Source organism: Corylus avellana, chromosome ca9 (genome assembly GCF_901000735.1).
Source record: "Corylus avellana chromosome ca9, CavTom2PMs-1.0".
Classification (NCBI taxonomy): Eukaryota; Viridiplantae; Streptophyta; class Magnoliopsida; order Fagales; family Betulaceae; genus Corylus; species Corylus avellana.
Genome location: NC_081549.1, coordinates 7,893,514 through 7,918,765, shown reverse-complemented (window position 1 = coordinate 7,918,765; position 25,252 = coordinate 7,893,514). Strand labels below are relative to the sequence as shown.

The window sequence follows — 25,252 nt, the reverse complement described above, 5'->3', positions numbered from 1 at the left end:
AAATGAGAATAAAACATCGGATTATACCAAATTTAAACCCTAAAAAAACTCTTAATCTACTTTTCACATTAACCATCCATCATGCTATCGCTGTCGCTCATTCGGAAGCCGAACGTCGCCACCCTAAATGGCACAAACTCCATCACACCAAGTTTTGTTAGGTTCATCCCTCTCTTTGTCTTGATTTCATCAAACAACATCCATGTCGGTTTTGGTCTAAGCTTATTGCAGTGGGCATGATAGTGCAAAATTGAGGAGATCTCATAGTTGGGCCTTAATGTATCAATGGTTGAGCAGTAGATACGGAGAAAGAGAGGAAGCTAAGAGATCCGGCGGCCTGGGCGGTTGATGAGAGAGAGAGAGAGAGAGAGAGACTTAGAAAACTTACCAGTATGGGTGGTGGCGTCCGGCATCTAGTTGGTGGCTGCGTGGTGGGTGGTGCAGCTTGGGGGTAGATGTGTGTGAGAGAGAGATAATAAATTGCCGGCATGGATAGTGGCGCAGTAGCGGCAGCATGATGGATGGTTAATGTGAAAAGTAGATGAAGAATTTTTTTAGAGTTTAAATTTGATATGATTCAGTGTTTTATTATCATTTTGTTATCTTGTTCCAAACTGAGGTGTCAACCTCTTGTTGGTAGGCACAAAGGTCTTGATTTATGTCAAGACCTTATAAAAGTTATTCTCATATTTTTTTGACATGTCCACACAAAGAGATAGGAAAAAGAGATTTTTCTAAAATAAAAAGAGATAGGAAAAGGAGAATTCGAATTTGTAACTATCGCTTCATGAAGCGTGATTTACAGCTCATTAAAACCACAATCCCAAAGCCCGGGAAATCGAGAAATTAATATATTTTTCCTTAATTTTAATCGGCATCCAAACTCCAAAGCCCGAAAGCTCAACTAGCCGAGACAGACGCGCACCAAAAAGTCGAATCGTTCCGGAGCGGAACACTTGGGCCCCGCGAGCAATGCGGCCACAACAGCCACAGCATCAGCAGCAACGTCAGCTGGAGGCGGCGCCGAACGCGAACCCGGATCCTGCGCAGTCAGGGGAGGCGCCGCCAAAGCAGGTAGCTCTGGCCATGGACAGGCTAGGCGACGCGGCGCGCCTCATTGCCGACATCAGGCTTGGCGCCGACCGCCTCCTCGAAGCCCTCTTCGTCGCCGCCCAGCCCCACCAGAGCACCAAGCCCCTCCATCTGTTCCGCAAAGAGGACGCCTCCATGCGCCAGCACCTCCAAGACCTCCGCTCCGTCGGTACGACTCACAATCGCATTCTCGCTCTCTAGGGTTAGGGTTTAGTAAATTTTGTTAACTGCGTTGAGACTGTTCGTGCTGGTTTTGGTAGGAAGGCAGCTAGAGGAGTCTGGGGTTCTGAACGAATCGCTTCGATCACGAAGCAATTCGTGGGGGCTGCACATGCCGTTGGTCTGCCCGGATGGCGCTGTGGTTGCATACGCTTGGAAACGCCAGCTTGCCGGCCAGGCCGGTGCGTCCGCCGTCGATAGGACGAGGTACGATTTCATTTCAGCTCTGCCAGAGCTACGTATATGTTTTTTTCTTTTTTTTACCATTAACTAGTTATCTCTTACATGGAATTGCAAGACTCCAGAGTTAAATGCAGGTGAAATTTGATACTTGTTTAAGAAAATGCGAGGAGGTTTATACTTGTAACTTTGGGCATGTTTTCCTGAGACCAAACTTTGAAGAATTAACTGTGTTAACTAGTGTGCTCTATGCAAAAACTTTATGGTTGAAGAATTAACTGTGGAGATAATGTAGGGAAACCGTTCTGAATGCAGTAGTTTTGAAGGAGAAGCAGAGACGGGATTATCTATCCTCTTGTGGCCTTTTGGGGATAGACTAACTTCTTAATCGCAAAACCTAAGTGCCGGTTTTGATTGAAATTGAGAAAGAAACGTGGTGGTTTTGCTTCTAACTATGAACAACTAAAATTCTGCATGTTATTATGTTGGGTCATTTTTATGCAAACATTATACTGGCAAAAAGCGTTATGTTTTTACTTCTGAATAATTTAATTGCAAAAGGAACCCAGAATTCGTAAGACTTTTTCCATAGCTCATATGAAACATGGGGGACTCTTATTATAACTTGCTTAAGAAATCAAGAGATTATTACTTTGCTGCTCACAGGCTCTACCAAATACTTGCAAGATAAAACTTGCTCTTGAGGAACTTTTGAGGAATGTATGTTGGTTAATCATTGTGATTGACTTTGAAAAATTAAGAAAAACTAGGGGAAATTTTTTAAAACAAAATAAAATAAAAAACTAGGGCGTGGAAATTTAATTTCTTGATTTTTTTTCTCAAAGAAATTTTTATTTTTATTTTTTGTTTTGTTTTTTTATTTTGGTTATTGGAGTATTTTGTCTTATTAAAAAAAATTATGGTCTTTTTTGTCTTTTTGCTTAGTAGTTTAGGGGGGCATTGTCCCAATTGAAAGTTTGAGGGATGTATGTGGACTTTTCCCTAAAAACAAGAGTAATGGCTTGAATATCATTTTTTTTTAACTTATTAAAAAAAAATGATATTCAAGCCATTACTCTTGTTTTTAGGGAAAAGTCCACATACATCCCTCAAACTTTCAATTGGGACAATGCCCCCCTAAACTACTAAGCAAAAAGACAAAAAAGACCATAACTTATCAAAAAAAAAAAAATGATATTCAAGCCATTACTCTTGATTTAACTTATTCTTAAGACAAAATATGTCATAATTGTTCTTGTAACGACCTAGGGAAAATCGTTAGCCACATTTGCGTTATCACCCCAAAATGACTAGTCAATTTGGAGCTTCCCTAAAATTTATTATAAAGCCTAGTTTCACCTAGTAACTAGGCAATATGAGACTTAACACCCATGACTATCTTTATAAACCACTCACTTTATGTGAGTTACTTCTCATCTTCCCAATATGGGACCGGGGTGTTACAGTTCTTTTTGGGTGTTACCTCAAAGGTGAACATCTAAACATAAGCTTCATGCATCCCTTAGTACAAACTAATATGTGAACTAGAAGAGTTTTCTTTTTCTTTTTCTTGGAGAGGTGATTTTAGTTGGAATCTTGATTCTTAGTTGAAGCAGTTTCCAAAGATGATACAAGGACTCTGTTAAGTACTTCAAAATAACTTTGAAAAAGTACTTGTGATAGGATTCAGCTGGTTTGCATTGAACCATTGGCTGAATATGGACAAGTGCTTGTTTGTTTTATAGAGTGCCAGAGATATTGACCAGTACTGGTTTTGATCTTGCTAACATAGTTGCTTGAGAATGTAAAAGGGGTTTATATCTTTAGTCATGTTCACATTAAAGATGCAGACCTTGCTAGTGTTAAACTGATTAATATAAATGGCTGAACACATAGAAGGGTCCTTCTAGTCTTCCATAATGTAAGTCAATAAGTTGCCCCTGTTACTTGCTGTTGGTGGCACATATTGTGGGTTTGAGTGCTTCAATGGCCATACACCAACTGGTTTCTGTTTATCACTGTTATTATATTGGGTTCAAAAGCTGTTTGTGATGGTTTTAAATCTTTGCAGGTTGGCTCTCAAGGCCTTCACTGATCAGAAAAGAAGATTTTTTCCTCACCTTGATGATGGATTAGATGGTCAAAGTACCGAATCAGCTTTAAAGAAACATTGTGGTCCCCAAGTACTGATGGGAAATCATCAAGAAGAGCTTAGTGATTATAAGACAATATCAGATGTTCTACTGCATTTGGAAAAAGAAGTGCCAACTTTGAAAGTTTTCACTTATGAACGATTGGACTGGTTGAAAAGAGCATCTTCACTGCCCTCTTCAGCAAATGAGACTTCCATAGGGACATCTAAAGAGCATAATTTTCACAGTTCAAATAAACTTAGACCAGGATCTCTGAGTCCTGTTGCTACAGAGAAAATTTCTGTAATTGAGTTGCTCTTTCCCTCCATCTTCAGAGCTATTGTATCACTGCATCCAGCTGGTTCTATTGACCCTGACTCAGTCGCTTTCTTTTCTCCGGATGAGGTAATCTTGTTTACCTAGATATCTTAAGTTCTTTTCTTTTTTTTTTTTGATAAGTAAATCTTAAGTTCTTTTCTTTTCTTTTCTTAACATCTTATGTTATTCATTAACCATATGATTTGTTTGTTTTATTCCTCTACTCTAAGATAATCCTTCTAGATCACTAGTTAATTTCAATCACATTATGAGTGATGTTATTTTTCTTAAGTAGTATATGAATTCTTACTTGAAGATTGTTAGATCTGTGGGTGAAATGGTGAAGCGACATGTTGTCTTTATGGCAGTGCAAGTTTGGATGTGTTCCCCCCCCCGATTCATCAGTTTGTGATGCAAATGAACTGAGCTTAGCCTAGTGTAGAAGTATGATCTCGGTTTTGTTGAAGTTGATCAAGCAGAGCTCCAGCATGACCAAGATTTTTGCTGCATTCATGCTTGATTTTCAAATTAAAGTGATCTTGAGCGCGTACATGAGTCTCTCAGTGCATTGATCAAAATCCTTTGTTATTACTCATCTCTATATTAAGATTGATCCTATTCATCTAAAAAAAAGATTGGTCCTAGTTTTGTCATTAAATGTACCATCCTTTTTTTTTTACCTAAAATCTTCCAATTATTCTCTCTTAACGATCAATGTGCTCTGTGTTTCTGAGATGTTATGGTTGCTTATTCATTTCTTTGAAGTCTGGAGACCAAGGAGGTTTGTTGGTGGAATTGTCAAGCCATGTTGCAGACATGGTATTTAACGTGTCATCGACAATGACACGGATTCTCTCTAAAAGCCCCCCCTCCCTGCTACATGAGTCTTCAGTAGAAAGTTTGCTGATTGCCATGATACTGTGTGTTTATGCATATAATATGAATATCAATTTATCTCTTTTGGTGCTTAGTTATCATTATTTTCTTGTTCTTTTTACTCTTTCTAGTTAGATTTTTTTCTTGTATATTTCCGGTATACCTGGGTGCGCTTTTTCATTTTGAATGAAATCTCGATTACTTATTATATGTATATAAAAAAAAGGGGAAACTACCTTTTGTCCCTATGAGCTATAATGCATTGGCACTTTCCCCCATGAACTGCCAACTGTACTACTTTGCTCCCATGAACTACCATGTTGTGCCCAAAACTCTCTTTCGTCAGTCAAAGCCGTAAACTCAGACGGTCAACTCATTACTTTGCCTTCATGAACTACAACGCATTGTCACTTTGCCCCCATGAACTACAATGCATTGTCACTTTGACCGTCTGAATTAACGGCTTTAACTGACGGAAGGAGGTTTTGGGCACAAAATGGTAGTTCATGGGGGCAAAGTAGTACAGTTGGCAGTTCATGGGAGGAAAGTGCCTAGGCGATATAGTTTATGGGAGTAAAAGGTAGTTTCCCCCCAAAAAAAAAAAAAAATTTGTTGTCTCATGAGGTGGTTGCTTTCCTTGTTTTCAGTTTGATTTCTTGTTCTGACTTCTACAAGGTTTTATCCATAGGGTTGGAGATCATGATTTGAAGAAGCGGAGTTAAAATTTCCACATAAACTGAAAAAAAAAATCTTTAGATGTTGGTTTTATGTTGTGTTTTGGGTCATTCTTGTAGTTATATCTATATTAAGTGCGATGAGCTTCATACTGCCTTCAAATGCTTCTGTAGTGTTCATCTTCACAACATATTTCTCCTTTTATTGGAATCTATTCTGTCTTCTAATTTGAAGCTTTTAATTCTTCCTAGCTGTCATATCATAGATGCTTGTATGCCTGCTTTCTTTTTAATTTTAATTTTTTTTATTTATTGAGACTTATTGTATTACAATTATATTTGTCCTTGCTGCAATGTATTTACGTTATAATATTCTTTAACAGGGAGGCAGCTACATACATTCTAGGGGTTTTTCCGTTTATCATGTATTTAGACGCATCACGGTAACAGCCTTTTTTGTATATTTTATCTTTCTCCTAATTCAGTTGGTTAAGACTTCCTACTTATTTTTGCAATGTCCTATTGTAGGAGCATGCTGCTATGGCTCTGCAGTATTTTCTTGGAAGTCGAGCTGAAACAGCTCTACATTCTCTTCTGGTACCATCACTATTGTACTTACAGATTTAATGGGATGATTAAATCTTCTACTACATTCTTATGTACACTCTCATGGTACATATTTAAACTTTCTGCTTTTGGTTTTGTAGCACTGGATCTGTAGCTATCAAACTTTATTTACGAAGGTTTGCAGGTGCGCCTGGCTGTTTTCCACTTTTCAGATTTGTTTGGTTGCATTGTTGTTCCTAAGTTTTATGCTTTTGTTTGTGCAGCAAGTGTGGACGCCTTCTATTGATGGACAGAAAATCCGCTTTGCTGTTACCTCCTGTTTATCGTCCTTACCGGCAATTTTCTGCATTGAAAATTTCATCCACCCAACCCAATTCCTCAGCAAAGGACACGAGTTCTGATCTAGCCCAGGCTTATCATGTTGGTTGCTTTTCAGAGGAAGCATAGTCACATTACATATACTGAGATTGGTAATTGCGTAAGGCCCTGTAGCTGAGTAAATGGAATGATCAAAAGTGATAAATCATTCTACCTTCTAATTTGGTTGAATTTTCTCTGTTAAGCAGCTTGTATGAAACTGTCAATTAGTGTAAAGCTCAATGGAAGTTTTTTTTTTCCTTTTCTTTTCTTTGGGAGGAACAGGGGTTTATACGTATCCAAATTGGTCCTGCCGCTGCATGTATGCACCATAATAGGCCCTACATGGATTTCTACAGGCTGTTAATTTGTCTCTTGATTTTAGATTTCAGGGTGCTCGCTATATGAGTTTTACGAGCACCCCTTACCCTTCCATGTCTTGGTCTTTTAATATAATTTTTTGAAAAAATTTATCTCCTTATGCTTTATACATCATGTTCTTTTTTTTTTTTTTTTTGAATGATCACATCTATGCATTCTGTTCTCAGAGAAACTTCAGCCGTGGCCCTTGCCGCCGAATGATGCATACGATCCTGCTACATATAGATCTTGTTCCTAGAGAGCTGTGCCCGATGTGAGTGTTAGTCAAGTCCATGACAACTTTCAGATGTAAGATTATAATCCCGAACTGTTATTTGCATGGTTGCAATTTTCATTGCATTCTTTTGTTATTCTAAAATGTGGTTCAAGTTTTGTTTAATCTTGTAAGAGAATTAGAAAATCACAAATGACTAAATCCTGTAGATTTTAATGTGTATTATAATTTTTTTTTTTTCACATGGTGGAATAGATGTAGCTGCTTACATGCTATCCTCACATAGATTTAATAGCAACAATATGCTATAATGAATTTGGAGTAATAGTAGCCTTTAGTTTTGTCTAGTAGCCTTTAGTTGATATACGCGACTGAGCTGATATAGTAGCCTTTAGTAATACTATCCTCAATACGCGACTGAGCTGATATAGCAATGTCTAGTAGCCTTTAGTTTTTTTTTTTTTTTTTAAAGGTTGATCTAATGGTTTGTGGACACTGGGATGAGAGTTGAGTATGTAGCATTACTTATGAATTTGTTATGAGTTTTTACTGAACTACTTGATGGAGTTGCTTCTAGTGTAAGACATAAGGAAAAATTATGACACTTCCAAAATTTGTTGTTTAAATTGTTACAAAGATGACTTGATATTCCTCTGCTCCCCATTCACATAATGAGGTGTTTGCTCTCTCTCTCTCCACTATAACATGAACACCGTTAGATGCACAAATTTCCCGACGATGAAGTTGAGAGGATTCCTGTCCTTCTATGTTGGCAAAATGCTCCACTTAAAGAAAGATTTTGGGAAGGAGTGGTTTACAATGTAGCTATATCCTTCAAATAACTCTTGCAGGAAGTGACCATTCTGAAGATTCCAAGGAATTGGAGGGGACCCCAAACCCTTTAGCTATTGAGCTAGACATGAATGGTTCATCTATTTATTATTTTCAATTTTCAAAAGTCCACTCGATATTAGTCCATGTCTGCTCCCCCCAACCAACAAAAAGAAAAATGCTAATGATACGAAATGATGGATGTAGGGTCTGCGCAAAACTACAGGTCATTATGGTAAGGTAGGTAAGCTAAAGGATTTCTGGCAGAGCCACAAAATTGGTTTTACAGTATCTAAAGGGTGTTTATGGAAGAATTACCTTTTGAGATACTCTCTGGGAGCAACAATGTCAACTCAATGAGTAAATAATGTGTTTATCCACCATTTTGCTTGATTTTTTTTTTTTTTAAAAAAAAAAATTATATTCTAGAAATATTTTTTTGAGATTTTGATCATTTGGGAAAAAAGAGAACTATTTAATTGCTTAAGATGCGAGTTCTTTATTTGATTATCCTGTGCAAGTTAAAATTACGAGTAATGATGTATATTACATTTTTATATGTAGTTCAACAATTTTGATATAACACTCCAAATCAACTATAGATTTTTTTTTTTTTTAAAAAAAATAACAATGATTAGTTGAGAGTATTAGGTGAACATTGTCAAACAAATTGTAAGATAAAATTAGGAGACGGCCATATATGTCTTGTTTGGTAAACAATATGAACTTGTAATATTCGTGTTTAGTGAGGAAAAAAATAAGTAATAATTAGTATAGAAAAGTGAAAATTTTATTTTGTAATGAATTTTTTTATTTAAATAGTAGTAAAAAGTAAATTATGTAATATAAAAAATAAAAATATTTTGATATTGATTTTTTTTTTTTTTTAAAAAAAAAGAGATAAATAGCGTGGTCTTGTGGTGGTGGTGGTTAGTGTTCTTTGCCAAACATCACCGATATACATAATTACTTGAAAGCAAAATTCTAGGAACACCCACTTTGCGCCGTATTATTGAAGAGGAGCGTACGTTGTGATTAAGCACACCGAACACTTGACAAAGATAAAGAAACGAACGAGAGAAGCAGGAGAAAGATTCAGAAAGTTAGTAGGTTGCCACGTCATGCCATTAGAAATTAAGAAAATAAAAAAAAAAAATTAATGCAATTTCCCCAAATGCGACCAAACCAACCGACCCAGAGCTGAAATTGCAAGTATATATTTTAAAAATGGAAGAGAGTGAGTAGTGAGGAAAAACAAAAGAAAAAATAAATTTTGAATGAATGAGTCACGTAAATCAGTTGTGTTGTTTGGATTGGTTGGTGCTGACAAATTGCTGAAAATGACATGCACGTTCTTCACAATCACCCACGTCGCTTCTATTTCTGCAAAGTTCGTAGACTCATCGATGGATACCCATCATCTCATCTCAGACAGGGGAATACTCTTCTCTTGGTGGGCTCCATCTCTTTCAAAAGATTCTGCCCCCCCACCCCCCCCCACCCAAAACAAACCAATATTTTAATTCTTTTTATTCTTATTCTTTTTTTTTTTTTTAAAAAAAAAAACTAATCATATTTTCATAATTAGGAATTCAAACACTAAAATTTCTGAATTTGACCATATTATATTGTTTTCCATCAACATCAACATTCAAGAGGTCGGCATTGAATAGTTCATAATGGGACAACAAGACCAAGCCGAAAGGAAATAAATATTTCTGCCTGTGTGTGTGTGCTGGCTGGACCTGTTACATTTATGAATTTTGTGTGTTTTCATCCATGGCACTAACCAACCAACACCACTACCCTGAATCAACTACTTTCTGCTGACTTAATGAATAGTGGCCAGCATTTGAAAGGGGACACTAGAAGCTTCTTCACTTTTATCAAACAAAGCCTGATTCAATATTTTGTTTTTGTTTTATTGGCTTTAACAATATAGCAGCAGAGTTTCAGGCTCACTCCCTGTGATACTGTCAAGCTTGAGTTGAGCAGTTTTAGACCATATTTCCAATGAGAGGAGCACCCTTTGTCCATTATAGCTCTGTCCTCAACAATACATGACAGGAACTGGTGTCTAAGCGGTTTATATGGAGAAGGGAGAAGAAATTATGGGAAAAAGAAACAGGTGATAGGATATTTCTTCAGACATTGTACCTTGTGAGGTGGCGAATCCATTGCCATGCAACCAAGGACAATGTCAAATCTAATTTATAGGGTACATGCTCATCCAAGGGCATGCAAATTCAAAAGAGAATTCCAGATGCTTTGGTGACATGAGCAAAATATGTAGTAACGCCCAAAGAACACTAGCATTTTTATGCAACTCACAGATCAAGATCTGAGAAGTAGAAATCAGGATACAATTGACAAAACATTTCTCAATCATCATTCTCTATCTACATCAGCATGATTGGCACGTAAAATCTCAGAGTTGAAAATTTCAAAGCCGACACATGAGATTTCAAGCATCTGAAATCTCCTACTTTATCCACCATAATCCAACAATGCACTAAAACATATTGACACTGAATTTCCAAACAGAAAGAACACAACATGCTTATCTACACCTATCAAAAGAACACGTTTTAAGAAAAGAAACGAAGGACCTCTTTTTACCGACCATCAGCAGAAGTGAAAGACTCTGCAAATCCGACTGGCCTTGCTGGGATACTATCCTTACTATCTTCTAAAGCCATATAGCTCAAGTCCTTTCCTTCCTGCCAGCCCTTCACCATCTGGTTTAGGGGAAGGCTGTAATCAATGCCAGAATATTCCTCGGTGTCATCATCGAAGGGTTTCCATTTCTCCACAAGTGGGGACAATACATTCACGGCATAGCCCATATCTGGCCGTTGGTTGGGCTCTCTCGCAGTGCAGTGCCCAGCTAGTTCAGAAATTGTTGAGATGCTTTCAAATGTTTCTTCTTTAACATCAAGGGCTGGGTCAATGGCTGCCATCAGTTTTTCCTTATCTGATTTTATGCGCCAGAACCATGCGGCTAAGTACTGGCTCTCCTCAGGCCTGTCCTCATCAAGTGCCATCAACCCAGTCAATAGCTCCATTAACACAACCCCAAAACTGAAGACATCAACTTTGGTTGTGATTTTCCCTGTCACTGGATCAATCAAGCAACCAAATTTGGAGTTAGCTGGATATTTGCATGCACTGATTTTGGATAATAAACATTGAAATCACCTAGTCATTCAAGCATATATAGAACAAGGAAATAAGCATTTGTACATTTTATGTCATCTACCTGGGTTGGCTAGGAGGTTAGGTGACTTCTTGTCAAACAGATGTTTTTTTTTACCTTTAGAATAAATTGCAGGGGCTTTAATTTGTTTATCAAGATTTCTTTTCTGGTTTGGGCACCAAATTTTTGTTCTGCTCAAAGTTGAAATGAAACTTAACATTTCAAAATTCTTTTTGAAACTTACAAAAATTGCCAAAAGGTAAGTAAATGATCAACATTGAAACAAATAGCTAGAATGGTTTGAAAGCAATATGAAATGTGGAATTAGCTTCATAATCCATTCTACATATTATGGCAGATACTCTAATAATGTATCTACAAGATGCACGAGTCCAAATTGACTTTTGCAAGAATTTTGCTAATTTCTGCCGTAAACTCAATGCAATAAAGCCTTTTGATCCTACAAGGGGTCAGCAACGTCAATCTTTATCCTGTTGAGTTCCAGTTAGAGAGTTTGTTATCTTAAAAGAGGTAAAATAGTTTCTATAAAGCATGCAATGCTTCATATGTTAAATAGTAAACAAAGAGAGAATGTTAATAACTTCCTATTCATATCAATTTCAAATGTAACAGATTGGAAAGCAACTAGTTTAAATGTTTACCTGCATATTCTGGTGCCAAGTATCCAAAAGTCCCAGCAAGCCTGGTCACCACGGATTTCGCCCCATCAGGAGCAAGCTTCACCAATCCAAAATCAGAAACTTTTGCTCTAAAATCATCCCCAAGTAAGATATTTGAAGATTTAAGATCTCTGTGTATGAAGCTCTGGTGAGCCAGACTATGGAGATACTCCATCCCCCTAGCAACATCCAAGGCAATATTTAGCCTCCTCTTCCAAGAGAGAGGCTCCAGTTTAAAGCTCTTCCAGTGGAATAAATGCCTGCTCAGAGCCCCTTGAGGCATATACTCATATACAAGAATTCTCTCATTGTCTTCAATAGAATAACCCAAAAGAGATACCAAATGACGGTGCCGGACCTTTGAGAGTACCGCAATTTCAGACTGGAATTCATCCAAGGCTTTGCTAGTAATGACACCAGCCTCCATTCTTTTCACTGCTATTTTTGTACCATCATCCAATTCTCCCTTATAAACTACCCCAAAGCCACCACGGCCAAGTTCATTCTCGGGGGCAAAATTTTTTGTCACATTTCGAAGAACTTGAACTGATATGATCAGATTTCCAGCATCAATGACATGTGACTCACCCATTCCACTGCTGTGTCTGCTTCCAGAGCCACTCCCTGTCATTGTAGAAGTGCTCCCATTGGTATTATTGGCAACAACAATCTTGACCGTGTTATCCGAATCAGATGGATCTCTTGGATGAATTACAACTGAACTAGGAGCCTCGGAGGTGTCTTTTCTCTTCTTACAATAGTAGACAGATAGAGGTATGACCAGTAAAGCAACAACTGCAAAACTTGCAACAGGGGCCACAACCAAAACCAAGTTTGACTTCTGAGAACTTTTACCAGAAGCATCAGTGCCATTAGAACTCGAGCCTGTTCCTGGGGAAGAGGGGTTTTTGGGCGAACCGGCAGACGGGGGGTTGTTTCCTTGTGGACTGTTTCCCGTTGCCGGGGGGGTTCCCTCAGGCTGATTCCCATTCAATAGAGGGTTGCTATCAATGACAAGGTTCACAGTGCTGCTGAATTTTGGCAATGGAGGGGAAATATTGTTCCCACTTAGGTTCAACATCGTCAAATCTTTCAAGGTAGTCCAGTTTTGGGGAACAGGACCATTCAAATTATTATTCTGAAGCCTAATTTGAGTAAGAGAACCTAAATTTGCAACTGCAGGACTCAAGGAACCATTGAGATTAAAATTAGGCAAGTTTATGATATTAACCTCTGTGCCGGTACCACAACTCAGCCCCAGCCATCCAGGAGGGCCACAAGGCTCATTACCAGACCATGCAGAAACAAGATTTGAAGGGTAATTCACCCCATCAAGGAACTCTATAAGTGCCATAACCTGAGGGGAACAAAGAGCCCCCGGAGTTGTTTGACAAAATGCATTGGAATTAAAAGACGCGGTATTGGCTTTGAATTCCGGTATCGGACCCATCAGCCTGTTATTGTTCAAATCTAACTTATCCAAAGGCAAATCAACTAAGCTATTAGGAATTAAGCCAACAAGTTGGTTACCGTTCAGATTGAGATCCTTGAGATGAGTCAAATTCCCAATGCTGTCCGGAATCTTCCCTGTGAACTGGTTGCCGTGGAGCCAGAGACTAGTAAGCGGTGACATCGCCGTCACCACGTCGATTGGACCCGTCAACCCTCCTCCTAGCTGGTTATTCAACCAAAGACTCTGCAAAAGCAAACCGCCAAAACTGTTCGGAATCTCGCCGGTCAAACTGTTCCCAGAAAGTTTCAAGTTTTCCAGAGAAGAAAACTTCCCTAGAAAACTTGGCAACGGACCCACCAAATTGCAACTCATGCAAGAGAGATTTCTCAACTGGGCGGAGTTCTGCAACTGAGTAGGGAACATCCACCCTCTAGTGCTGGCATTAAAATTGATGTAATCCAATGCCAAGACCTCCAGACTGTCAAGCCCATCAAAGAAATCTCCCGGGATGGTATCAAATCCGTTGAAGTCCAAGTACGCATTTTGCAGATTGGATAAGCCGCTGAAAGACGGTAAGGTTCCGGTGAACTTGTTCTTTTGGAGGCCAAGGTCAGTGAGCATGGAGAGCTGGTTGAGGTTCTGCGGCAGAGTGCCGATCAATCCCATATTTTGGACCTGAATCTGGCCAACCCTGTTACCCTTGCAATAAACATGCGGCCAATTAGACCCACATGGGTCGGCGTCGTTCTCCGGCCACTTGAGGAGCTCTGCGTTCTTCAACCCTTGCTTGAACAGGTTGAGAATTTTAACGTCATTGGGGTCAGTAGCACTAAAAACCACCGCCAGGAGCGAGAGAAGGAGTGGAAAGACAAGGTTTTGGTGATGGGGTTCCATGGCAGATCTGTGTTGGCGCCGCATCATGCTTCTACTACATCAGACCCAAAAAAACCAAGAAAGAGAGAAGCTTCATTTTGAGGTTTAATGGCGGTTTTCAAGATTACCCATCTGAAAAATCTTGCACGGAAAGAGCATACAAAGAGTGATGAAAGAAGTGAAACTCACTCACTGTAGCTAACAAAAAGAAATGATTACATACAAATTGCGCCAAAAAAAAAAAAAAAAAACCCAAGCTTGTTGACTACGTTAAAGAGCAAAATCGGCGGATCCTTGCTGAGAAACTTTCGAACAATTTAGATGAAAACAAAAAATGTAGAAAATTCAGGCTGTAATAAATGGGAAATGGCGAAAATCCAGAGCCTGGTCTGCACCTCTTTCGAAAGTTTTAGTAATTTACGTATCGTTAGTTGTCTCATCCAGATTGTGGGAGTGGCTTGCCACGCACTACAATATCCTTTTTCTTTTTTTTAAAAAAAATATATATATTAATTAATTAATTTTCTCTCTCTCTCTCTCTCTCTCTCTTTTCATCCGTGATCTGTTGAATGACCAAAAAGGGTATTTGTGTCATTTAGATGGGTAGACTAGGGGACTGCAGGGATTCGTGTTGGTGTGCAAGCGAGCGAGCGAATCATTACTCTTGCTTATAGTTTGTTAATGAAAATTAGTTTAATTAAGAGTTAATTAGTATTATAATTATACCAGTAGAGATCAGTATTAGTGATAATTAAAGTCACCCAGAGATTGACCACGGCTGCTTCTGGACTTTTGTCTCACACAATTGGAATATACACAATTGCTTTTGCACCCGGACCGGATTCACATTCATATCTAATTAGATTGTCTATTTTTTTTTTAATCGAATTTTATAGAAATTCAAAATATTAAATATTTTTATATCATTTTATTAATTTACTATTTATTGTAATTTTTAATATTATGAAATCGATAAATATGGATGTGATAACATTATAATTAATTAATTAATTTAATATAATAAAAAAATTGAAGAAATTTACATGATATCATAGGCTAAAAATTATAGAAGATTTTAATCTAAAGTAATAATGAAAAGTGGAGGATAACATTAAAAAAGAAAATCTTGATTTGAAAATGAAGTTCGAGAACTCTTAGGGTGACTGCGACGGTCAAATTGATGACAAAACTTTAATTGAAAAATTAAAACGTGTCACGGTAACTAAAGTTAAATATTATTGGCCACCGATTTCAACTATTATCTTTTTTGTGGAAGTATATGTGAGGTGGAAAAAACATATAGAAAAATAACAGGCTGTGAGTGTCCAATCTAATACAGGTCGCCAGACTCACCACGTGCCATCATTCTATCTTAATCTCCATCCGAGAAGGTCGGTAAGGACAACAAAAAAAAAAGAGCACAAAATTGGATAATGCAACGTGTCGGTATCATGAAAGATGATGCATGATAAAACATGGAAAAATTATATATATTTTGTAACATTGTAATTTCAATAATAAATTAGTAAAAAATAAAAATATTGAAAAAAAAGTGCAAAAATGATAGTTAGAGAATCACAAACGTAGTTTTTTTTTTAAAAAAATTAAAATGGCAGTGGAGAGACCGACTATAACTATTCTACAGAGAGGGGCCTCTAGACACTAGGAACTGTTGCTTAAGTCCTAAGAAGTCGAATAAACCTAGGAAGTCATAGGGTCCATTTGGGTTTGCGATTTAAAAATAACAATTTTAAAATATGCGATTTGTAATTTTTTAAAATGCAGTTAAGCGTTTTGGCAAAATTGCAGTTTGATATTTAAAATTGCAGTTTAACCTTTAAAATTGTGCGTTTTCAAAAAAAGTACATCTTTAGCTGCAATTTGAAAAGGCAGAACAATTTTTTAAAAAACACAATCTCAAATAATTCATTTTTTACGATTTGGTTTAAAATCACACTTTTTATTTATGAAATGGCAATCTCATACACACCAATAGTCTAACCTAGCCTCATCAGGACATAAGTGAGACTCAAAGCAACTAATACTAATTGAATTGAAGATTTTCATTTCTAAAATCGAACTCTAACCCTAATACGTGCCTAATTACTTAAAATTTTTGTTTTTAAACGTTCCCGTACTTGTGGTAAAGATAAATGTAGTTTTAAAAATAATAATAAGAATAAGAATAATAAATAAAAAATAAAAAAATCTAAAATATAGGGCATCACACAGCAGAAATATCTGTGGCAATTAATATCATAGGCGACAAAATTCTTGTCTTAACATCCATCCTGCGAGGGAAGATAATAAGTTGGAGAGCGACCTTAAAATCAATTAAATGTTTTGTTTTGTGAGACTTTCCCTCTTTTTATCTCTTTCGTAGATCCAATGAATCCTATTATTAGAAAAATATGTCTAATATGATCACGGCAGTTTTCGGTCTGTCATATTGCAATTTTGTCTATTGAACAATATATATATATATATTATCAAAAAAACATTTAAGTTGTTAGAATATATGAAAATATATATATATATATATTTTTTAATATATTTTATATTATAATAATATCAAAATATTCTTCATTTGCATTCCTCTTCCTATAAAGTATAAATAGAGACTTTTATATTGCAAATAAATTAAGTTAATTGAGTGGTTGACGTAATTGTTTAACAATTAACACCGAACCACCCGTAAATTTATTGTGTTTTTTTCTCTCTCTTGCTTCTCCTATAATTCTCATATTTTATACCCACAAAAATGTGTGTATATATATATATATATATATATATATATATATATTCTCACATAATTATATTACAAATTGACGTTACAATAAAGTAATTAATTATTTTTTTTGCTATCATTAATTAAAAATTATTTTTTGGGTTTTTTTATTTATTGCTTAACAGGCTTTTTTATGTCATTTTTTTAAAAAAATAAACTTTAGTTCTTAATACACTTTTAATACTATTTTTTAGAAAGTGTTATGTCTTGGAAGTCTTAAGTTGTCTACCCCTTTAAGCTACCCTGGAGCCCGAAAAAAAAAAAAAACATTAAAAATAAAAATTAAAAAATGGTGTGCAGCTCATTTTTGCTTGGCCTCAATTGAATTAAATTGTTATTAAAGAAATTAGTTGAATTTCATCAAGTTCATTAGCCGGCCCTGCTAAGTTGTAGCTAGATATTATCAATGGCTCAGGACAAAAACAAACCAACAGAAGTTGGATATTTTAATGACAGATCAAAGACAGCTACATGTTATAGTTTTCTTCAAGTCACACTAAAATCCTCCAATCCTTCATGCATTTTCATGTGGTTATCTTTTTCCCGGAAATTAATACAAATTATTTTTTTCTCAGTTTACAGTATCATTAAATAGTAATGCTAAAAATTACATTTTTAATCTACGATTATCTTACACTGTTAATATTTATTAATATTTAGATAAGTCATTTTTAAAATTAAAAAAAAAAAAAAAAGTTAATTAGAACTGTCACATCATAGTCGGTTTGCAATTACGTTAAAGAGTTGCCAGCCAAGAAGGTGACTTTTCGTAAATCCAATGTCTATTGCCTCACATGTAAACCTTTAGAATTTCTTAACATCATGAAAAGCAAAAATTAATAAATAAACCAATGAAGCAGCATCATGAATATGAACTTTGGCTAATATCTATAACATGTATAATAATCATGACAAGAAAAGAATAATAATAAAATAAAAAATAAAAAAATTCATTATCACACTCAATGGCAGTCTTGTAAATATAGGCCGGAACAAGGAACGTACCCAAAAATTAAGCGACAATTACGGGCGGAATCATTGACCGTGACTCACGAGCCACAGCACATGATCACCGGGATCACGAATTTCTTCCTCTTTCTTCCCCACCTTTACGTGTCAAACGCTATACGCAAAATTACGCATCTGACCGTTTATCCTTTGAGATGCCGCGGCGCGAACCAGTGCCGAAGAATTTGCTGTTGCACTTTTACGCACGCATGCGGCATCGTTTTAGGAAACCATGATGTCTCAAACAAAGCAGCCTAAACCGTGCACCTTTGCAAGCATGTGTGGAGGGATGGGGATGCTCACAATTTCAACGGCTAAAATTCAAAATAAGATCCAAATAGTATTATTGTGTGTTCATATAGAGATTTTGAGCAAATAATTTGTTGGGTGCAATGATTGGAGCTTTGCTCACCGATTTAATGGTTGGCAAGGATTGGAGTTCAGAATTTTCATGTGTTTTTGGGAAAATTAAATAAGGGTTAACTGCATTTTCTCATCTTTAATTATCTTATTTTTTTTATAATATCACTCTCTTTTTTTTTTCTTTTTTTTTTTTTTTTTGTGGTAATGTCTCATCCCAATTTATCATTGGGGTTATAATGACTTTTCGGTAAGGGGGTTGGACAATACAAAAATAAAATAAAATAAAATTAGGAGGATAAAAAATCAATTTTAGAGGGGTTATCATAATTCACACAAAAACATATAATTTTTGGGGAACTACTGTCCTCCGATGCTTACTTTGGTTTCGCTCCCAAATGTCTCTCTTCCACAAGTCAAAGTGACTTGCCTTTTTATCTGTTAAAATATTTGATTAAACGATTAAATTTACTATTTTTTTTGATCATTTTAAGTTTTTAGGACAAGTTGTGACTCTTGAGCTCGAACCTTGACTCGGTCAATTCACCCCATTTAAATTCAATGTTTCACGTGTTGGACTTTACTTATTAAAAGAGAGTTTAATCTCACACGTGAGGATGAATGTTAAAGTATTTGATTAAATGATTAAATTTACATGTTTTTATCAACTTAAATTTTTGAGATAAATAATAATCTAATATTATCTATAATATTTATCTTATAGACGATATTTTTATTACTTTGGGTTGCAGAAAGAAACTATTGCCATATTACATTAAAAATTAATTAATTAAAAGGAGTAAATGTAATTTCTCTCTAAAATAGAGTTGAATAAATACTAAGGAAGATGGACATACATATGGGCTGTGTTTGGCAATGAAATGGAAAAATGGAGTGGAACGATACTGTAGCAGATTTGATTGATATGAGAGAAAAAAGTAAGAATGTTTTGTATAAAAAAGTAAAAAAAAATTTTTGTAGTGATTTTTTTATTTGAATAGTAATAAAAAGTGATTGATATGATGTAAAAGAGTAGTAATTTTTGGTACATCGGCGTGCTTGAACAGTAAGCACGCTGGTTGCTTGAACAGTAAGCACGCTGGTGTTAAAATATTATAAAATATTATTAAAATAATATTTGAACAATAAATAAAATAAAATAAAATAAATTTTAACACCGGCGTGCTTACTGTTCAAGTACGTCGATGTGCCAAAAATCACCACTCGATGTGAAAAGTAAAAATGCTGGAGTTGATTTTGAAAAGAATTTTTTGAGTTTTTGGATCTAGTCCGGTCCGACTCTTTGCCAAACACAGCCATGAAGTTAAAAGACAAGATCCGACAATACGGGCACTTCAACCTAGGAAGATCTAATTTGATTTTGGATGATTTTGATTAATTAAGAATATTTAAATTAAATTGCACGTTGTTTATTAATTGGAATAGTCAACCCCAAAATGTTTCTTTAATAATGAGCTGGAGCTGTCTCATGGAGTTTGGATTGACCTAATAATGCTAGCAATCGTTTGGTCATGAATGTTAATTTCCAAGGTTTAACCTAACTGAAGGGTGAAAGCTTAGTTTCATTTATGAAACTTTTAAGTGCTATAAATTTGACTAATTCAATAGCCAAAATTTAGGAGATTGTAAAAAATAAAAAAAAATAAAAAAAATGGAGGACAGAAGATAAAAGAGAATCAACAAAGAGAAATGATAATTTTTTATTTTTATTTTTTGCCATAACTTAACCGCCTGTCTTACCAAGGCATCGATGAGACACAAGGAGAATAATAAAAATAGGCATGAGGATTCATATATTCGGGAGTCGAACCCCACCCATGCCCTTGCATTATCCAAACCCAGTAGAAGTGCTCCCTGAAATCATCGAACCACCACCTCTGTTGGTGAATTTTCTCTAATTCAATTTTGGATTGATTACCGATGGGTTGAGATTGGCCAATTTGGCCTTCGACCCAAGTCCAACCAACTTGAAGGCTCGAAGTCGGTCAACAAGAGGCTGCTATTGGCCTAATTGGTAGTCAAATTAAATGAGAGCATTTTCAGCAATAGTAGTCAAATTAATTACTGAAAAACTATAAATTTATATTTTACCTACTCATTTTTCTATTCTTATTCTAATTTCTATTTTTCTTTAAATATTATTTGTTTAATTTTAGATGAAGGGAGAGAGAGAGAGAGAAAAAGGACTAAGAGAGAGAAACAAGATGAGTGGAAATTCATATTATATTAGCATAGGTTGCTACAATAAACTTTCATATATGAAGGTTTACTAAAGCAAATTGGATGAAAACGCTCTATTTTGAAGTATTTGTTGAAGAGGTAAAGTGACTCATAATAGCTAATAAATATAGCAATTATAAGCCATATAAAGACTATACTAGATAAAAATGATCCTCTCCTGTCCAAATGACTAGGAGAGTATCTGATCCTTTATATCACAATGACAAAATTATCCTCCCAAAAAAAGTTAAAAGACAATTTTATCCTTGTGATATAAAGGACTGAATAGTGAATACTCTCCAATTTATTCGAATGGGAGAATGCTTTAAGAGTATACTAAATAGCATTAAATTCAAGGGTGATAGTTTAAATGTTTTACCAATTTGTGATGCCCTTGTTAGGTAGGATGCGTTCTAAACACGACATGCTATAACTCATAGTAATAAGTTCCAAGTGAGCCAGGTGTATGATGTAAATAGGCCAACGTAATAAGTTCCAAGTGAGCCAGGTGTATGATATAAATAGGCCAACTTCTCATATTAGATAACGTCAAAACTCGAAAGAAAACAAAAGATAAAAAGATTCTATATATGAATTCCAAGCAAATGAAGATAAATGCTATTTATTTCTTTAATTTGGTTGGTTGGAGGATTCCATCTATATTCTACACCACCATCACGGGCAATTCATTTGAGGCTTGAATGAAAAAAAAAAAAATCTAAATGAGGTATTTTTACTTTTAATTTAGTAATATATAAATTCTTACATTAAATTTATCAAAAATTTCTTTTGTTTTAGATTGAATTTTTTTTTTTTCAAGATATATAAGATTAAAAAGTAATTACAAACAAGATAAATAAAAACTTAATTACACTATATATGACGTTGTTCTTCTTTCTTTATTTGCATAGCTTGAAAAACAAAATAACAAAAATATTTTACGGGAGAACAAAGTTGAAATAAATTATATTAAAAATTTATGTGCATCTCACATGTTATTAAAAAAAATAAACACATGTCAGTTTTATAAACTAGGTTGAAGAAAATTTCTCTAACCCAGTTTGAAAGAAAACTTTGTCCAATTATACGTTATAACGTGATAAATATATATTTTTTTTCCACCCTAACGTAACAAAGGGTAACTTGGTTTTTTTGGCAAGCCTTTAAAAACACTCGTATTGGGCTTAACAAAATAGCTTGGTCATGTAACAAAAATTTCTTAAAAAGACTTTATATCCCGCTTTGCAAAATAGTTAAAGAATTGTTGAGTTACTACAGTGCTGAGCTATATTAATAAATAAATAAAAAAACACACACAATCTTGTTCTATTTTTTCTTTGAGAATAGAGAAAATAGATGAAGAAATAATATTTTAAATGAAAAAGTGAAAACGAATAGCTAAAATGATGAGCCAGATATACGTGCATGGAAACATTGATAGTTAAAATCGAAAAAAAAATGTTTTGATAGTTAAAAGCTGATTGTTAAGGGATAATATAGTACAAAAATTTGCTACAAACTAGTTTGTAATAAATTCATACAAATCCATCTAGTAAAGTGACATGTCTCGTAGCTCTTTAAAAAACACATGAGAAGCACATGTTATTAAAAAAATATGTGATTTTCACATGTTAAGGGTCCACATGTCACTTTATTATATGAATTAGATGCAAGAGCCAGTTTATAGCAAATTTTTATCCAATTATCTCTATGATGGTGTTATTTGTTTCATACTTCAAGCAATAACACTATCACAATCCAATTTAGTTGATGGCGGAGCTCGGCAAAATCCCAATTCAAGAACCATGTTTTGTTTGTTAATGTGTGTTTGATGTGTCCTCAAGAGGTACATCAATCGGCTGGGACCATGTCTAATGAAGTAGAAGTTACTAGTTTGAATCCTCATCCCCCTCTTGTGCGGACATGTCAAAAAAAATGTTTGTTTGACGCTTTTTTTTTTTTTTTTTTTTTTCAAATTGATTTAAAAAGTGTTTTGATTTGAAATAAATATGAAAATAATTTTTATGCGTTTCATATTATTTTTTGTTAATGTTTTTGTTTTTTTTTTAAAAAAAGAAAAAAAAAACTTTAAAAACAAAGCTCAATGTCTTTGAAAAATCTAAAAAAATAACAAAACTATTGGCTCAAAACCTCCACAAAATGGTTGTTTAATAAGAAATTAAGAGGCATGTGAAAGAGTCTTTGCCATGGCAGTTTATATATTTAAAAAAAAATAATAATATCATTCTTCGCATTCACTTATCAATTTTTATAAAATAATTGAAAGTTGAATAAAGATGGATAAAAGTACTGAATATCTTTTTGGTGATTTGGTAATATGATTTAGTTTCTGTGTCGGTGGATAAATTCGTTAATTATAGTCTTGTCAATGAAATGATTTGTTTCCATTTAGACAGAAATCAAAGTTTATTGGTGTGCTCAAGAATCAAATCCCGTATTTCTAGGAGTGTTCTGCTGGGCTCAACTTTCCGAAAAGCAACAATCCAACTCATACTTGCACGAAGATAAATTATGGGGATGCACAGTAAAAGATTTAGATTAGACTAACTTCTTTATGACTTTATCATTATCTTAAGTCCTTGTTTGGACAAAGGAATAAATTCATTTTTCCCATTAAAATTAAAGGCATAATTGTGTTAAACACACCACCCTCAGAATCTGGGGCAGACATCAATTTTTCAAAGATGACTCTCACTTCATTTGTGATCAATCTGTGAGTGAACAATCCCGACACCCTTCTATATAGTTTTTTTTTTTTTTTTTTTTTAAGGGAAATTTTAAAAGTTCAAGTAAAAAGAATTCATATGGACTTCATGTGTTGCATTTTCTTTCCTATTAATGAATATTTATTGGAGACCATACAAGACCCAATCACGGGTGAAGCGATGGGGGCCCTCGGAGCAGCTGAATTTTGGACTTCATGTATTGCATTTTCTTTCCTATCAATGAATATTCATTGGAGACCATACAAGACCCAGTCACGTGTGAAGCGATGGGAGCCCTTGGAGCAGCTGAATTGTGTAGGGATCTTGATTTTATGGACATTATTTTGGAGGGAGATTCCAAGCAAGTTGTTGAGGCGGTTAGCGCGCAGGTTCCATTTGGTGCAAGTATGGGCATATTATTGGAGACATTCTTGAAGTACTGAAGGTTTTTCGAAATTGGGACATCAACCATGTTAAAAGGACAGCTAACGAGGCTGCTCATGGGCTTGCAAAAGTTGCAATTAGGGAGAGTAGTGAAAAGATTTGGATAGAAGAGCCCCGTAACACCATTTTTGACATTGCTTTTGTTGTTTAGAGTTTTTTAGCTCTAGATTTTTCCACCGAAGTGAATAAAGTGAATTCTCATTGATTCAAAAAAAAAGAAAAAAAAAAAGAAAAAGAAGAAGAATATGTATAGTAAATAGGTAGTCGAATTAGGTCAAATATCACTTTTTAAAGTTTAGTGGCTTATGTCCAAATGGAATTGTAGTGTATTTTTCCTTGATTTTTTTTATTGAGCTATTTCAATGTTTTATTTTGGAAACTACGAACGAGATTTGGCTTAAGTGCTGTATAATAAAAAATTAAAAAAAAAAAAAAAAAAAAAAAGAGATTTCTTAATGGACAGAAATTTCATCCAAACCAGTTTGAAGAAAATATTCGTCAACCCATTTCAAATAGTGTCAAATGTCTATAAACATTTAAAACATTAGTCTAAGTTAGTAAATTGCTATTAATGCCCTTAAGAATTTAATGTACGTTTTAAAAGTTTATACACACTTGACACTATTTTAAATGGGTTGGAGAATATTTCTTCCAGACTGGTTTGGAGAAAATTTATGTCCTGAGATTTATATATAAATTCACATATCTTCCTCAAACTACCACAAATTGACAATGTCCCTCCTAAACTTTCAATTGAAATAATGTTCTCTCTCCAAACTACCAAAACATTGTCAATATCTCCCCCTAAACATGTAAAAAAAAAAAGACTATAAATTTTTGTCAAAAAGACAAAAATACCCTTATAAATTTGAAAAAAACAAAAGAAAAATAATAATAATTTTTTTTAAAAAAAACTCCCACTCCCTTATTATTTTTATTTTTTAAAATTTTTAGTTTTAGTTATTTTATTTTATTGTTTTGAATTTTATTATAGGTATTTTCGTCATTAGAAGGGATATTGACAATTTTTTGTAGTTTGAAGGGGGACATTATTACAATTAAAAGTTTATAGAGAACATTATCAATTGGATGATAATTTGAAGGAGATATATCTAAGCCAAATCCTAAGGATAGGGCATCCAAAAACTTCACAAGCAAATTTGATAGAGTTGGGTCAACCGGGCTCGAAAGAGCGTATGTGATTTTTATCGTCTAGATTTTTGAAGTGAACATGTACTATTATGGTTATGCTCAGATAAAGTAATCACTTTAGCAGCCTCTCTGTCTTTTAATTTTTAATTTTTTAAATGTAATAAAGCTGTTTATCCATATAATTGTATGGAATTGGAGCTATTCGACCAATCATCAGTCTTTCCACAAACATACCAACAAAAAGTGGGATCCATGTATCTTATTCACCTAATATTTTATTTTCTCCAAAATTTTATCAGTTAAAATTATTCTCACTCAAATGATTCTCTTTCTCTCTATAAATTTGGTGCCTCTGTGGCGGTGCAAAGGTGGCTTTTGATTGAGCCATAAATCCCAGACAAACTGGGGGCCCCATGTCTTATGCTAAGCTTTTTTTGTTTGCTGTGTCGGAGTTGGGGCCAAAAGAGTCAAAAAGTTTGAGCCCCCCACC

The 25,252-nt window shown here is 34.9% G+C and overlaps 2 protein-coding genes across 3 annotated transcripts; one reads left to right on the top strand and one right to left on the bottom strand.

Moving 5' to 3' along the window:
- Positions 1 to 888: 888 nt before the first annotated feature.
- Positions 889 to 7,995, top strand: LOC132162189 (mediator of RNA polymerase II transcription subunit 27). 2 transcript variants are annotated; one of them, XR_009438213.1, is made up of 9 exons: positions 889 to 1,261; positions 1,353 to 1,518; positions 3,563 to 4,028; positions 5,875 to 5,934; positions 6,020 to 6,088; positions 6,199 to 6,242; positions 6,322 to 6,528; positions 6,964 to 7,084; positions 7,862 to 7,995. XR_009438213.1 is itself a non-coding variant. In XM_059572455.1 (8 exons), the coding sequence occupies exons 1-7, from the start codon at positions 973 to 975 to the stop codon at positions 6,503 to 6,505; spliced, it is 1,278 nt and encodes a 425-aa protein (XP_059428438.1). In that variant the 5' UTR covers positions 889 to 972; the 3' UTR covers positions 6,506 to 6,528; positions 6,964 to 7,140. The 2 variants fall into 2 exon arrangements, 1 of the variants encoding a protein (XP_059428438.1); XM_059572455.1 differs by lacking the exon at positions 7,862 to 7,995 and having other exon boundaries at positions 6,964 to 7,140.
- A 2,188-nt stretch (positions 7,996 to 10,183) lies between these two features.
- On the bottom strand, positions 10,184 to 14,487 carry LOC132191426 (receptor-like kinase TMK3). The gene is made up of 2 exons (XM_059606439.1): positions 11,700 to 14,487; positions 10,184 to 10,959 (listed from the first exon to the last, which is right to left on the bottom strand). Exons 1-2 carry the CDS (start codon positions 14,089 to 14,091, stop codon positions 10,457 to 10,459), a joined length of 2,895 nt encoding a protein of 964 aa, XP_059462422.1. The 5' UTR covers positions 14,092 to 14,487; the 3' UTR covers positions 10,184 to 10,456.
- Between the last annotated feature and the right edge of the window lie 10,765 nt (positions 14,488 to 25,252).

Excerpts from the sequence above, each read along its gene's own strand:
- LOC132162189 (XM_059572455.1), top strand. The coding sequence starts at position 973 with ATGCGGCCACAACAGCCACAGCATCAGCAGCAACGTCAGCTGGAGGCG. Across the intron at positions 4,029-5,874 it reads CTTTCTTTTCTCCGGATGAG|GGAGGCAGCTACATACATTC; the intron begins GTAATCTTGTTT and ends ATTCTTTAACAG. Across the intron at positions 6,243-6,321 it reads TTATTTACGAAGGTTTGCAG|CAAGTGTGGACGCCTTCTAT; the intron begins GTGCGCCTGGCT and ends TTGTTTGTGCAG.
- LOC132191426 (XM_059606439.1), bottom strand. The coding sequence starts at position 14,091 with ATGATGCGGCGCCAACACAGATCTGCCATGGAACCCCATCACCAAAAC. Across the intron at positions 10,960-11,699 it reads CTTGGCACCAGAATATGCAG|TGACAGGGAAAATCACAACC; the intron begins GTAAACATTTAA and ends TGATTGATCCAG.